General features: G+C 37.9%; 1 protein-coding gene across 4 annotated transcripts in view; it reads right to left on the minus strand.

Annotated features, from left to right (window-relative positions):
* The window catches only part of USP9X (ubiquitin specific peptidase 9 X-linked), a 147,624-nt gene that overhangs the window by 64,992 nt on the left and 65,582 nt on the right, over window positions 1-17,050 (minus strand). For 2 of the 4 annotated variants that reach the window (XM_046673909.1, XM_046673907.1), the window contains exons 11-14: window positions 16,158-16,262; window positions 12,121-12,327; window positions 10,055-10,191; window positions 8,082-8,215 (exon numbers count right to left, since the gene is read on the minus strand). In XM_046673909.1, coding sequence (XP_046529865.1) covers window positions 8,082-8,215; window positions 10,055-10,191; window positions 12,121-12,327; window positions 16,158-16,262 — 583 coding nt within the window. Of the gene's footprint in view, window positions 1-8,081; window positions 8,231-10,054; window positions 10,192-12,120; window positions 12,328-16,157; window positions 16,263-17,050 lie in introns of all 4 variants that reach the window. The other 2 variants (XM_046673908.1, XM_046673906.1) reach the window with 1 other exon arrangement.

The following is a 17,050-nucleotide window of genomic DNA, read 5'->3' on the forward strand; positions in this document are numbered from 1 at the left end:
TAAATTGCTTAACAATGTTCCTTTATAGTTTTCAGTGTACAAGTTCTGTACTTCTTTTGTTCAATTTATCCCCAAGTATTTTATGCTTTTTACAGCTATTGTAAATGGAATTAATTTCTTAATTTCATTTTCAGGTTGTTCATTGCTAGTGTATAGAAAGATAACTGATTTTCGTATATTGATATTAACGTTTGCAACCTAGCTGAACTCATTTATTAGTTTTAACAGACTTTAGTGGATTCTTTAAGATTTTCTATACACAAAATAATGTTATCTGTGATTAGAGATAGCTTTACTTCCTTTCCAAACAAGATGCTTCTTTCTCTTCCTTGGCTAGTTGCCGTGGCTAGAATCTCCAGTAGAATGTTAAATAGAAGTGATCCCAGGGGTAAAGGAGACAGTCTTCCACCATTAAGTATGATGTTAGCTGTGGGTTTTTCAAGATGCCCTTCATTAGCTGGAGAAATTCCTTTCCATTCCTAGTCTGTTGAATGTTTTCTTACAATGAAAAGTGTTAGATTTTGTCAAATGCTTTTTCTGCATTTACTGAAAAGATCATGTAATTTTGGTCCGTTTGGTCTATTAATATGGTATATTACAATTGACTTTTGGGTGTCAAATCAACACTGTGATCCAGGGACACATTCCATTGGGTCACGGAGCATACTTTCTGTATGTTGCTGAATTCATTTTTCCTTTTCTTTTTAAAGACTGGCCCTGAACTAACCATCTGTTGCCAATTTTCCTTTTCCCCCCCTTCTCCCCAAAGCCCCCGAGTACATAGGTGTATATGCTAGTTGTAGGTCCTTCTAGTTCTGCTACATGGGACGCCACCTCAGCATGGCTTGAGGAGCGGTGCTAGGTCTGCACCCAGGACCTGAACCAGTGAAACCCTGGGCCCCTGAAGCAGAGAGTGCGAGCTTAACCACCCAGCCATGATGCCGACCCCAGTCCCTGGTCTTTTTTGAGGACTTCTGAGTATATATTCACAAAGGATACTAGGCTGTAATTTTCTTGATGACTTTGTGCTTTTTTTAAATATCAGGGCAATAAGTTTCATAGAATGAGTTGGGAAGTGTTCTTTTATTTTTTTGGAAAGAAGTTCTGAAGGATCAGTGTTAATTCTTTAAATGCTCAGTAAAATTCACCAATGAAGCCATTTGGTCCTGGGCTTTTCTCAGTGAGAATGTCTTTTGATTATTAATTCAATCTTTACTTGTTATACCTATTCAACTTTTTAATTGCTTCTTGAGTCAATTTCAGTAATTTGCTATTCTCTCATACTTTTTCTTTTTGTAAGGTTGGTAGTGATGCCTTCTCATTTTTGATTTTCATAATTGAGTCCTCTTAGCCTAGCTAAAGATCTGTCAATTGTGCTGATCTTTTCAAAGAACCAGCTTTCAGCTTCATTGATTTTCTGCATTTTTCTCTTCCCTATTTCATTTATTTCCACTCTAACCATTATTTCCTTCCTCCTTCTAGCTTTGGGTGGGTTTAGTTTGCTCTATTCTAGTTTCTGAAGGTGAAAAGTTAGTTACTGATTTGCCTCCTTCCTTAATACAGGCATTCAGAGCCATAAATTTTCTTCTAAGCGCTGATTTAGCAATGCTCTATAAGTTTTGGCATTTTGTGTTTTCATTCATCTCCGTATAGTCTCCTTTCACTTGTCCTTTCTTCTTTTTTTTTTTTTAACAGGGAAAGATTCGCCCTGAGCTAATATCTGTTGCCAACCTTCCTCTTTTTTTAGGTTTTTACCTCCCCAAAGCCTCAGTTTATGTTTGTATATCCTTGTTGTTCTAGTTCTTCTATGTGAGCTGCCACCACAGAATGGCAACTGACAGGTGGTGTGGTTCCACGACCAGGAAGCAAACCTGGGCCACGAAAGTAGTGAGTGCCGAACTTTAACCACTAGGCCATCACGGCTGGCTCTGTCATTTCTTCCTTGACCCACTGGTTAGTTAGGAGTATATAATTTCCATACACTTGCAAAATTTCCAAATTTCCTTTTTTCTGCAGCTTTGTATTACTATCTGGTGTCACTTCCTTTAGTATTCCTTGGAAGGCACATCTGCTAGCAACAAATTTTCTCAGCATTTATCTGGGAATGTCTTTACCCTGCCTTCGTTTCTAAAAGACAGTTTTGCTGAATAAGAGAATCTTAGTTGTCAGGTTCCTCCCCTGCCCCGAGCACTGTGATATGTTGTCCTATTGCCTTCTGGCCTCGAATGTTCTCATAAGAAATCAGTTGTTATTTTTATTGGGGTTTCCTTATGGACGAACAGTCATTTCTCTCTTACTACCTTCAAGGTTTTCTTTTTTACCATGATGTGTCTGCACCTGAGTCTCTCTGCATTTAACCTACTTGGAGTCGAGCTTCTTGGATGTGTAGGTTAATGTCTCTCACTGAATTTGGGAAGCTTTCAGCAATTATGTTTTTCCGCCCCCTTCTCTCTCCCCCCTATCTTTCTGGTATTCCCATTACATGTGTTGGCATTTTTCTTTTCTTTTTTTAAAAGATTGGCACCTGAGCTAACAATTGTTGCCAATCTTTTTTCTTCTTTTCCTTCTTCTCCCCAAAGCCCCCCGGTACATAGTTACATATTCTAGTTGTAGATCCTTCTAGTTGTGCAATGTGGGATGCCACCTCAGCATGGCCTGATGAGTGATGCCACGTCCACACCCAGGATCCGAACCAATGAAACCCTGGGCCGCCAAAACGGAGCATGTGAAGTTAACCACTCGGCCATAGGGCCAGCCCCTGTTGGCACTATTAATGCTGTCCCATACTTCCCTAAGAATCTATTCATTTTTATTCATCCTCTTTCCCTTGTTCTTCAGACTGTGTAATCTCTACTGATCTATAATTCACCAATTCTTTCTTCTGCCCCTCAAATCTACTGTTCAGCCCCTAGTGAAATTTTCATTTTGGCTATTGTACTTTTCAACTCCAGAATTTCCATTTGCTTCGTTCTTTCTTTTTTAAAATAGTTTCTATCTCTGTACTGGCATTTTTAACTAAAACAATGTCATGATACCTTCCTTTAATTCTTTAGACAAGAGTTCATTAATTTCTGTGACATACTTGTAACAGCTACTTTCAAGTATCTGTCTCCAAAGTCCACCATCTGGGCCCCTTCAGAGGCAGTTTCTGTTGTCTGTGTACGTATGGGTGACACTTGGCATCTTTTTTTGTTAAAATACAGGAATCTTAGATATATTGTAGCAACTTGGAGACAGACACCACACCCTCCCAGGGTGACACTGTTTGCCTGGCTGTTTAGTGACGGGGCTTCACTAACTCTGTGAAGTCTATCTCATCCACAGTGCTTTCCCCTTGTTCTTATCTTTTAGTCTGGCTACCTACGGGTTGCTCCTGGGTCAGCATAATCCCCTTATTGCTCAAAGGTTGTGCTTAAGTAAGTCCCTTTGGCAAGTTAGATTTTCACCCTTATCATTGGACACGTGCGTGGTCTGGAATTTACCATCACTGTCCAAGGAGTTTATTCCTTTGTTTCACATTCAGTCAGGGACTGGTAGCTCAGATATTCTCTTTCCAATTACTCCTGAGAGGGTGCAGTCTTGGGCATGACATGTAGTCTTCCAGACTGCCAGGGATACATGCAATTATATTTTAAGCAAGCTTCCTAGTGGTTGCCCCTGGGTCTGGGTAGTTTATCATTCATGCAGTATTTGGTCAGAAGTTGAATTTAAGTAACTGTGCTAGTGAAGCTTCGAGCCTTTGTTGATGGATCTGTGTGTAGATTGTGTAATGCATACAACTTGTCCCACACGTCCTGCTCTGACTGCTTCTGAATGGGTGCAGTCGAATGCATGTGCACAGCATTCCTGACCTCCCTGGCCTGACTGAGCCCAGGAGGGCTCACCTTGGTTGTTTCTTTATCTAGATCTCTCTGTTAAACTGCTGGTTGCTCAGCTGTTTTTGCTTGTTGATATGAGTACACGGAGCTACAAGTACCCTCTTAATTGCTCTGCACCAAAATTTCCACTGGTTTTGATAACACCCTTAGGAATGGCATGATCTGGTCCAAATAAAGTTAGTCTCTTCAAGCCTAACTGCTGAGCTCTTCATTCTCACAGCTTGTCTCTCCGACTGGGCAGAACTTCTGTACCACCGCATAGGAGCTGGTGGCAACAGCAGGAAGCTTCTCTCAGAGTGATACCCCTGGCTCTATGAGTGGTGCTGGTCATAGTCCCCGGTTTTCTCAGTATGCCCCTCCTGGCATGGAACTTCTATCTTCTGAGCAAGCTGTAGCAGGGGTAACCAGGACTCAAGTATTCTCAGCCTGCCATACCTGGAGTAAAGCTTCCGCCCTATGAGTAGGCGCTGGGTAAGATAAGCGAGTCTTAGTCCTCCTGCCATGATTGCCTAGAATAGAGTTTCTGCAACACAGGACTGGGGAAGAGAAATACCAATAGCTTGCCCTTCCTGTGGTGGAACCACAGCCCTAGACCGGCAGAAGGGAGTGAGGTATGGCTCAAATGCTATAGATTCTTGCTGTTCCTTCTGCGATTTCGTAGATTTTCTTGAGTATATGTTTCCCCATTTGCTGTACCCCCTTAAGACAATTCCCATATACTTTAAATGATTATTTTTAAAATAATTATCTCTAGTTAAATGGTTGTTTTGTTAAGGAGAAGGTCCAATGGGCATCTTATTCCCACCACTCCAGAAGTTAAATCCCTCATTCCTCGGTTTTTTATCATCATCATATGTTCTATATTTATTAGTTGGTATTTTCCTTTCTTTCGGTATAGACTGAAGGGTTCATATTTCACTTAATGGGTTTAGTTATTTTCATTATTTCTTTTGATCCAGTTTTGGCCAGTGAGAGCCAACTCCTGTGTTTCTTTGACATGTCACTATGATTCCTCAAGCACTTTCTCACTTTCTAGAATCAGATGGTCAAGGATCATCTTGTACTGTCCCTGCACCAAGCCTGGAAATAGCCATTACTCCAGAGAACTATAAATGGTTCATAAAATGGATACTAGTTTAATGTTTTTAAATCACAAAGAACCCACACAGACTTAACAGTATTTCACAGCTGATGTGTAGGAATGAGCCAGCACTACTGAGAAAATCTAGCCTAGGATGTGCATCCTAACACAGAGCACAGTTGGTGAATGACAACTCATCAAGAGTTCTTAAAAACTGCCAGTTTTGGATGTAAGAGACTGGGGAAGAGGTCATTCAAAGTGGCAGTTCTTAGAAAACGGAATGCAAAAATGGGATGTGCAATGAAGACAAGTCCTCCAACCCTATCCACAAAACAGGAAAAATGGTAAATACAACTTCCCATAAGTGTTCAAGTCAGTACAATGACTATCCTACCAATGAAGTAAACCTTGAGTGAAAACTGAAAGACGGTTTTACACTTTGCTATATACACATAAAAAGCTTTTAAGAAAGGATTTGTTAAGTACCAGTGCCTAAAAGCACTAGTAGTAAGAACACGAGTCAATACTGTAGAGAATAATAATAAGTTCATTACTTTCACTAACTACTGTTAGAACAAGAGGTAGGATCAGCTGACCATACAACTGACGAAATGTTTTCCCAGAGCTGAGGATGATAGTGGAGATGAAATATGGGCAGAACAAAAACTTAATATTGGTGAAAAAGTTATCAGAAATTGAGATTATCATTGAACTGTGGAGGCACGAGTTATTCAGCTAAATAAAATGTCTCATACCTAATGGGATCCATGCAACATTTTTATTATATGGAGGCAGAATTATAATTTAATTTAGAATTGCAAATTCACAAATTGGTTGATGTTACCACAGAAGTGATTTAATGCTGCGAAAAGTTTAACAGGAGAATTTTACTAGTTTTAAAAATTACTTTTCCCCCCATATTTAAGTATCTGTAGACTGATCAGTATTTTTCAGCAGAGTACTGTAATAGAGGATGAAAAGGTATCAAAGGTAGGAGAAACAGAAGGCAGGGGAGAAAAGGGTGTCAATGAATTCAAACGAACATATCAATAAGAACAAAAATTCAAGAGTTTACTAAGTGCCAGGCATTGTTCTAGCATAAATAACTTCTCCAAGGTCACACAGCTAATATGTTTGGGTCACGTTTCAAATCGAGGCAATCTGACCATGCAGATTCACATCTCTTACTTTGTGGAGATACAGACAACGAAAGGAGGTGAAACTGAAGACTGAAAACATTCTTGTGGCCACGAAATTGAGATGAAGCAATGATTCATGTAGAATTTGACTACAACAGAGCAGAAAACTCGAGTGAAGCTGAAATGCACATGCACCATCTCCTGATTGCCCTGATAACAGGGTCCCCAACCTCTGATGATAAAATTAAGTGAAACACCATGTTCAAGTGAAGCAAATAAAAATCAGCATTGCAGCACATATGATTTATGTTCCATTCTGAGGGAAGGCATGCACTGCCATCTGTGAGGGCTTTGTACCAGAAAGAAGAGACCATAACACAAAACTGGAGTTAGGTTAAACTGAGCCCAGATGCTTGCATACTTGGGTATAACGACATGGAAACCTTTTGTGCCACTCTCTGATTTTGCTTGCATTTGGTACAGAATATAATTCACAGGGTCACATGCCTACACTGCCCTGATTGTTCTATCATGCTGCGTAGAAAAACCTTAGGATTGAAATGATAAAAGATCATTACCTGGTGCTTACCAGCTGCCTGATGCATAGACTGCTTACCTAGCTCTACAACCTACTGCCTACTAGAACTCAGCAGGCCCAGAGGAGGTAAATGGAAGAATAGGTCAACAAAATCACTAGGGGTATATGAAGACCTGCTTAATTTTTCAATTATGTTTATCTGAATTTTATATGGGAATGTACATACTATATGTGTTAAGCCAAACTCTCATGATTTATAAGCACCTTGGGGTTTTATTCAATAATGCCAAGAGTCTACTCTTTAAATAATGAGTATCAGAAGTATCCTCATTTTTAATATCTACTATTGGCTTCTGCAGATTCTACTATACCATGTTATGCGAGTGGTGTGTTCAGTAACCATTATGCTCAAGTCTATCTTTAACACTGGTAACATAAAGTTTAATTTCTACAGCTTCGGGAACAAACAAGCCTATAAAATAGTTTTTGGGACCTACGAATCTGGCGTAAGACAGAGGAATATGTACTAAGAACCCATCTGTACTCTAGCACAAACTCAGACACAACTGTCAGAGGGCAAAAGAGCACTGAAACAGACTTCCACATATGGCAGGCACTTAAAGACTGGATGTTGAAACTACAGGAAACTTTACCCTAATATGGCTAGACAAATTCACATTTTGGAAACCGATTAAACATGTGGATTCTTGAAGCCTTGCATCTCTATTCTTGTGAAATTTTAATTAATAAAGTCTGAAGCACTTATATGAAACATAGATTTAGGATTATAACAGATTATTACATTATAATACATTCAAGAACAGGGGCCGGCCCTGTGGCCAAGTGGTTAAGTTCGCGCACTCTGCTTCAGCGGACCAGGGTTTCGGTGGTTCGAATACTGGGCACAGACATGGTACCGCTCGTCAAGCCATGCTGAGGCGGCACCCCACATGCCACAACTAGAAGGACCCACAACTAAAAATACACAATTGTGTACTCGGGGGTCTTTGGGAGAAAAAGGAAAAATAAAATCTTTAAAAAAAAGAATAGACTTCAATAAGTTTTCTTGAAAAGAATAAGGTGGTGGTAGCAAGGAAACAAAGGTTGAAAATGAGGCAAGTACATACCTAAGAAGGTAACAACCAATTGTAGTACAGGCAGGCAGAGCTCCCAGGCAGGGAACAAAAAGAAATGAATTTACAAAGAGAGTGGGGAAGGCACGCACTTAGTAAAGAGCCTTGGAATGCTGGCCTGGAATTTAGGGCGTGTAAGAGTTGGGAGTAAAGTGGATCATAAACTCTAAAAGAAACAATTTATAAACCCAATTATGTTGTATCTTTAAAAATACCTCTGTTGTCATTCCTAAGGTAATTAACGCCCCCAAAGGACGCTAGTAAGGAAGTTGCTGTTCTTCTCCATAGTTCACGCCAGCTTACAATACATACCTCTAGCATACAGTCTCATGCTTTCCATATAAGTTGCGAGGTTTTCTGCTACCAAAGTAACTAGAGCATGATTGTGCTGAAGTTGATTGATTAAGTCATGGCGATAAAATACATGGGGACTTCGCTGAGTTTGACTGAAACGAGAAGAACTTAACAATATAATTAGGCAATTAAACTCTGTTGTAATCACAAGAGCTTATAAACTCTAAATTCTTACCTACTAATTTAAAAACTTAGAATGGTTTCCTTTATAACTGAATTACACTTTTGGCCATTTACTCTCTTTAATGACAATATCAAGCAATTTAAAAGAAAATAATTGATGTCTCGAAAAATGAGACGTTTATCCCATTATTCTTTTTCACGTGAAAACTATGCATTAACATTCTCCAATTTCAAACCATGGGAGTCTACTTCAATGACTGCTATTTCCTCCTATACTACAGTAGTACCACAGCACTTGTATAAACTCACATGATTATTCCCAGAATTATAAAATAGAAACACCCCTTGCAAGATTAGCACTACAAAGATTATGCTTTAATTGCAGTGAAGAATTTAATCAAAGAAAATGCTTTCAGTAAAGTTTTATTTATTATCCATTAACGGCACATTCTGGGACACTTGGTTTGTAGCCAAGTTTGCCCAGAGATAGCACCAGAAAGGTATCTAGTCCCTTGCCAACCTGTTTTGCCACCTACAGGGACATCAATCAACTTTCATAGCCATGAGTACTCTTGTGGAGATGAAGCCACTGCTCCTTAGGAAGAGTATGTAAGCTACTGTGTCTATCTACGACAGATGAATTCACTTGAGAAAGGCCAAGAGGCACTATGTACAGCGGGCAAAACGCAATCAAAATACGTCCCTCAAATAAATGTTACTGTTAATAAGATATACGTCTGAATTTTCTCCACTGTTTATCCCTATAGCTTTTCTAATTTCATATTATTTATCCAGCTTTGGGAAAAAATGATACAAAGTTCAACTGTTAAAACCAAAGTATACACGAACTTTTCTACTTCTGCCTTAGGCATAATCATAATAATCTAGAGCTGTAAAAGATCTTGGTAATCATTTAATTTTATACACAGAAAAATATATGTCTTCAGATTAGAGAATCTTTACAACATGATACGACTGGTTACACACAAGAGTCATGCCCAGGAATCCTAACTCCACTGTTAATATTCTTTGCACTATACCTAGCTCTCTCTCTTCCTTATTCTTCCTTTGCATGTTATCAGTTGCAACTCTTATAACCAGAAAATACAAAGACAAATTATTCCGGTAACTAGAATTTGGCATGTAAGATAATGTATTCAAAGACAGCTATTTAACAGAAATTTAGCTAAAATAAATCAGAAAAATGTATTTTTATATCTTTCATAATTTAAACATACTTGCAGTCTAATCTCTGAAATTAAATTTAAAAATTAACTATTAAACAAATAAGAAACAGGTTTATTTTACTTTGAAAGCTTCTGTAGTATGATGTTTTGAAGTTACTAAAATGTTAAATATTTCAGAGTGAGCCAATTAAGGAAACAATAAGGTCTATGAGAAATATATAATACGAGATAGAAAGGATGGCCACTGCACAAAGAGAAAACAAAGCAAGAAAGATAAAATGAAATGATGAATGAGATTAACAGATACAACACATGCCATGAAACTGTCCATAATACTTGCTGGAATTAGAGATAATTGTGAACCAAGAACCTTTTGAAAGGCAGTATTATCATCTTGATTCTGATACTTCTCACTTAATTGTGGCTTATTTCCTCGTTAATAAAATCAGAGCTGTATATGATACAGGAATCTTCTTTCATCCACATTAACCCTTCTCTCAGCCTCCTGTCACCCCACTCTAATTTTCTTTTTTAAAATTTGCTTTTACCAACTGATAATGTTGTTTCTTTTCAATAAAATACATCAATGAAAATATTGAAATTCTCTGTTAAAAGCCTTACCTCAAATTTTGAGGTGCTTCACCAAACAAACTACAGATTTCTCTGATTTGCTTCAGCGCGGGAATAACCCATTTGTCATTAGTACGAAGTTCTTCTATAAAGCGATCTATCCACTGGATCTTCTGTGTGTCACGGTCCTTAAACAAACAATTACACTGTTTTATATAGGTCAATACTCAAGAGAATCCCGCCTTCACAACTTATGTTGAGAATTACAAAATAGAGCTTTTCTTGTAAGGTTCGCATCACATACATTTTGCCATAAGCGCAATAAAGAGTTTAATAGTAATTAAAAAGAAAAAGCTGCTTTAAGTACCTTTGTATTTCACATTTACTACCAAAACTCCAAAAGCGTAAAATACTGTAATAAAAGCTCAACATGACCTGGACTCAGATATATCCACACAAAGGTATAGATCCTAAATATTAGGCACACAGAAGGTGGGCGTTTAGCTTTTATCCAATATTTTAAGAGACTCTATCACATAATAAAATTGAGCAATAACATACAACCCTAATTGTTACTCTATATAGGTTTTTTAGCACAGTGAGGAACATTGAAAATTTGTATTCTACCAAGAAAATAATGGTATGGCAAATAAGTTTAAAATAAGTTTAAAAAATTCAGCAAAATCAAAATAAGGACATATCCACATACACAGAGGGAGAGAAAGGAATAGAAACAGTATAAGCAGTTAAAAAATAATGTTCTAAACTCAAAATTATCTCACATACGATATTTTACTTCTCTCCTCATTTACTTTACTCCTTCCCCTAAGTCAATAGTAATCAGAAATGCAGGTTTGTGTACCCAACAATTTTAAGTTTGAATTATTTGTGCATATGTGTCTCTGTTCAATGAAATAATTTAAACACAAAGTTCTTATTACTATTTGATATACCAAATAGTTAATGAACTGTCACAAGCAAGTATAGGCAAAAAGGGAGTAGCATCTGAATCACATACACCTACGTGAGCTTCTTTTCTTTAACCTTACCTAAATTGCAGCTCACCAGTATAGCAAACAGGCTTAACAAGTGGGAAATCAGTTATTCAGCAACGTTCATTTTACCATGAGTTAAAAGATACACACTTGACAAATCAGAATGCAGGGGAGCTGCTGTGTGATTTGCTCACAGGAAAGGCAATAATGTTTTATTGTTCAGGAAATTCTACTAATTTTTCTTAACTTCCCTAAGAGCAAAGAAAACCTAACTTCTCTTACCTTTAAAGTCCTTAAACAGCTTTTTTTTTTTTAAAGATTTCATTTTTCCTTTTTCTCCCAAAGCCCACTGGTACATAGTTGTATATTGTAGTTGTAGGTCCTTCTAGTTGTGGCACCCAGGATGCTGCCACAACACGGCTTGATGAGCAGCGCGCCATGTCTGCACCCAGGATCTGAACCAGCAAATCCCTGGGCCGCCGAAGTGGAGTGTGCGAACTTAACCACTAGGCCACGGGCCGGCCCCAGCTTTAGTATCTTAGGATCTATTTGAAACTGGTATTTCAGCAGCAAACATTTGACAATACTACCACTACATAACCTGTTTTGTTTATATTGTCTTGCTCCCAAGGAGACTAAAATGCTTTTCAGATGATACACAAAACTTTGACATAGAGACCTAGGAAGAGGAAGGCAGACTTACATGAAGAAAATAATTTTCAAGTCACTTCAAAAACGACAATGTCAGAAAAACCTGGAACTATTCTGTATCTAAGCTATCCTAATTGTGAAGGGTCACAAAAAGTGAACAAAGCAGGGGCTGGCCCTGTGGCCGACTGGTGAAGTTTGCAAGCACCACTTCGATGGCCCAGGGTTTCGCCAGTTCGGATCCTGGGTGCGGACATGGCCCCGCTTATCAGGCCATGTTGAGGCGGCGTCCCACATGCCACAACTAGAAGGACCCACAACTAAAACATACAACTACATACTGGGGAGATTTGGGATAAAAAGCAAAAGAAACAAATAAACAACAACAACAACAAAAAGACTGGCAACAGCTGTTAGCTCAGGTGCCAATCTTTAAAAAAAAAAAAAAAAGCAAACAAAGCAGCACACACTTACCTGGGAACAACTATAATCTAGTATTTTTATGTGGGCACTGAGAGCCAGGTCCATGATGTCTACAGGCACATCATCACTGTGGGCCAGGTTCCAGAGGAGGTTCAACACTTTGTGTGCCATCACACCATCTTTGTCATCTTCTGCAAGACGGCGTATCAGCTCAAGTAGTTTTTCACGTTGCTTTTTACTTGCATTTGTCCAACTGGCCTAGAAAAAATTTTTAAATGACATGAAAACATATTTATTTCTCACTGCTTAAAATAAGTGTCACTGGATTGGAAAGACAACATAGCTGAGCACACGATTATTTAAGTGATACCTGAGAGATAAGGCAAACTGCAGGAAACAGGAATCTCCATTTATAGTTAAATACCTCAGGATCAGGCTTTCTCAACCTTGGTACTACTGACATTTGGGCAGGAAAATTCTTTGTCGTGGGGGTGTGTCCCATGCATTGTAGGAAGTTTAGCAGCATCTCTGGCCTCTACCTAATGGAAGCCAGTAGCAACTCCTCCTTCTAGCTGTGACAACCAAAAATGTCTCCAGATATTGCCAAATATCGGGAGGGGGGCACGGTGGCCACAGATCACCCCGTGTTGAAAACCACTGCCTTAGATTCAGTCTATTTGTGACTTTTAAGTTATCTTAAGAGATGATACAGACGATTAGATAGAGAACATTTTCATAATAAATGAAAAAAGCTGCTTATAGAGCAACGCATATTACGCATTTGAAAACAAAAGTCTGCGGCAAGGTTTGTTATTAACCAAGAATAATAATTTCTAACTGAGATAGAAATGATACAATGCTATTTAAATTTGGAAGATGAAATACTCACTTTAAACTCTAAAATGGAAAAAACCCTCTCTAAAACGCTATTTTTCAAAAAGCCCAGTTTATACAATTAGGGGGGAGAGGTATTTGCTAGTGGCATCTAGTGGGTAGAGGTCAGCATGCAATAAGGAAAACTGTATGTTTAAAGTGGCTAATCAGTGTTTCTTAGAAAATAAACTGAAATCAAACTAGTGGCAAACAGTAGAAGGATGATTAATTACAGAAAATCCTTACAATGGAATTATTACACAGACGTTTGAAATAAATACAGGATGTCTTGGAAAATGACTTGAATGCATCCTTTGAATTCCTCCTAGCCGCTCAAAATTAGGAAAGGAATATGAAAACTACTAAGTGTATAAGACTGAAAGATTAAAATTAAGAAGATCTTAAAAAGAGAGCTAACCAAGCATTGCATGCCTCCTGAAGGAAGAGCACATCGAAACCTATAATGTATTCTAGCACAAGGAGGGGGAATTATATTCTACTTTTGACATACAAAAAGGCAACAATCAATCCACTTTCGTCAACAAATAAATTGCAAGGAAAGAAAAAGATAAAGGGGGAAACTACAGATTCGAAGAGACTTGAAACACATATGCAACCAGTTACAAAGTATGGATCCTGATGGAAACAAACATCAAAAATAAAGTATGATCTGAGACAACTGGAAGTTTTAACACTATCTGATGATATTATGGAATTATTCGTTTTTTAGGTATGACAATGCTATTGTGAATTTTTTGTGTACTCATCTCTAAGGGATATATAGTAAAATAATTACATATAAAAAGGAGAAATCAATTAAGAACATCTGTTCATCAAAAACCACTGTAAGGATGGGGCAGGCCCTACGGCCTACTGGTTAAGCTTGGCACGCTCTGCTTCAGTGGGCAACAACCTAGACCACGCATCAGTGGTCATACTGCAGTGGCAACCCACATACAAAACAGAGGTAGACTGGCACAGATGTTAGCTCAGCGTGAATCTTCTTCAAGCAAAAAAAGAGGAAGACTGGCAATAGATGTTAGCTCACGGCAAATCATTCTCAGTGAAAAAACAAAAGAGAAAACAAAAAACTACCATAAGGAGAATATAAAAGACAACCACAAAGTGGGAGAAATTATTTGCAACACCTGAACTGATAAGAACTAGCATTCAGAATATGTCAAGAATTCCTACGAATCAACAAGAAAAATACAAACAATCCGATAGCGAAAAATTAGGCAAAAGACTTGAATAAGGCTTTTCACACACACACAAAAGAATACAAACATATGAAAAGATATTCAACCTCATAATGATCAAGGATATAAAAACCAATACCTCAATGATGTAACATTTCACACCAAGCAGACTGTCAAAAATCCAGAGTTCTGACAAAAACAAGTGTTGACAAGGATGTGAAACTCTTGGTGGGACCGCAAACTGGTGGGACTGCTCTGAAGAACCAAGACTTACTTAGAATTCAAACATTTAAAAACTAGACGAGGCACATACGTCAGCAAAGTCCAATCAACAAGTTTGAAATCATCTGGTTGCAGTCTATAAAGAACTGCAAAGTGACCTGGACTTCATGTTTCCTTTGACTCGGCTTTAGTAGAAAGAAGTTAAGGCGCATTCCACAAGAATTGCTTGATTTACCAACACTTCAAAAAATAGTGCTTGTTACCAAACAAGTGCTCAATAAACATCTGTTAAGCCAAAGGGGGGAAAAATAGATAAGAGATTTTTATATTTAGACTATGACTGCATTTAGACCATCCTTAAAAGAGGCGTGTTCAGGGAATGTAATGACAGTCCACCTCTTCTTTCTTTCTCCCATCATGGCAATCATTGGTCACGCACCACCATTTCAGAAGTCATCTCAAGATTAAAAGTGAATGGCAATTAACTTTAGCGCACCCATGATAACTGATTCTATTCTCTCCTCAGGTGCCTTTGAGGTACTTGAAACTGAATTTCTCCATAAGGCAGTGATTTACAACGTTAATGTGCTTAAGATTCATCTGAGAATCTGTCTTAAAAATACAGACTACTAGGCCCCATACCTAGCAATGTGGATTTAATTAATCTGCGGTGGAAACCAATAATTGGTATTATTTTTTTCCTCCTATGGTGAAATACATATCAAGGAAGGTATAAATATATACATTATAGTGCGTAATGTAAACACCTGTGTAACTACTACCCAGGTCAAAAATAACACATGATAAGCAGCACTCCAGAAGCCAGCTGGGTCTATTCCTGCAGTTTATGTTAATGCAATCAAGGCATATGAATACTTGTGTGACTTCATTCCTTTCTTCAACCATGTATGTGGTTGAGTTGCTAGAATTTGCCTTCTCATTGTCGTGAATTGTTTCATTATATGAACATTCCACAATTTACTGATCCATTCTACATAGCGATTTTTTGTTATTAAATAATTCCACTACAAATGCTGAACATGTATCCTGTTGCACGTGTGCAGCAGTTGCAGAAGTTTCCCTAGAGTATATATTCAGAAGTCAAACTGATGAGTCATGAGAATCTTACGCTTCTCCAGAAATACCAAACTATTTTCCAAAGAGGTTGTAGCAACTTGTGTTCCTACCAGCAGGCAGTAGAAATGTTATTTTTAACAAGATACCTCTGTGATCTAATGTAAATTGTTAATGGAACACCTTATAAGGTCCTATTTTCTTAATCCACAAATTCACCAATCATTTGGCTTTTACAAACCCAATACCAGCAAGTGGAGAGAGACTACTACACGACATGACGGCACCAATGCAGGTGTGACTGCAGGGGCTCTCGGGCTACCTTATGAATTACATTTCCAATCTGCCTATGCATATCACGCCAGAATACCGAGGCCCTGCTCATCCCTTGCTGTCTCCTCCTCAGTTTCCATTGTAACTAATCATTCTTCCCCACAGTCCTACACTTCACCTGAACCTAGAATAAAAATACAAACTGCTACAGGAAATAAGTCCAAATTGACAACCTGAGTTAAAAGAAAATCCTTGTTTATGAGGGCTACTATTACAAAAATGAACATCAAGTTCTCATTGGAAAAGAAAACAATGGCCAATTCCTTCACACTAGAGACTATTTAATGATTTCTATTTAAATATTTCTTGGCTAAGAGCTACTCACAGATCTAATGAATTAATTCTATTAAAAATGAAATGGTAATACTTTACTTTGTTAACTATTACCTTAAAGCAATCAAAAAGATGATCAAGTTGTTCAGGAGAAAAATCCCATGCCAGCTTTGCCAATAGATCATGTACATTCTTCACAATGGCTTCATGTTTCCCCGCCTATTGAAAAGACAAAGAACATCATAGGATACTAGAATCTGAACAGCAGATAAGTAGTGTCTACTGCCTGCTGACAACTATTAAATTAATGAAGCATTCCCATCTCCTTCATCTTACGGTGTAACATAAGAAAACTCCTAACATTTTACATGCTTCAGAACTGCCACCTAAAACCTGACAATTCAATTTCTTGATATACATGGTTAATGTATACCTTGGGAACTGATGTGAACTTTATTAGTTTATTGAATTTAGTGTGCCAATTTTAACACTGCAAGAGGAGAAAAATAAAGCACACCAATGGTATTGTTTCAAAACTGGAATTTTAAACACTCAAAGGCAAAACTGAATGTTTTCTTGGTGGCTATATACTCAAAAAACAAAGCTTTGTAACCTAGAACTCCCATACTTCCCGAGTGATCCATGAGCAGAAACTTGTCATTAAGATAATCAAAGGAATTATAAAGTTTCTAGCTGTGAAACCAAAAAGGTGACTGGCCTTCTGACAAGCTATGCATCCTTTACATCCCACAGTCTCGGCAAGGGATCTAGTGGGTTAGTGACTCTGCAGGCATTGGAGTTGTCTTTGTATTAAGTTTATGAAGAAATCAATTACAGATGTCTTATGCTCTTTCAATAGACATTCCTAACTATTTTACTGTTTACCTCTGATTTAAAACCATCTACAAACTGCCAACTTTTACCAAAAACATAGAGTAGATGATGAAATATTTTCATTTTTAAAATATTAGTGGCTATTTCAAAAAGATTCTTGGCAGGATTTCTGA

The sequence above is a fragment of the Equus quagga genome, chromosome 10, assembly GCF_021613505.1.
Source record: "Equus quagga isolate Etosha38 chromosome 10, UCLA_HA_Equagga_1.0, whole genome shotgun sequence".
NCBI lineage: Eukaryota > Metazoa > Chordata > Mammalia > Perissodactyla > Equidae > Equus > Equus quagga.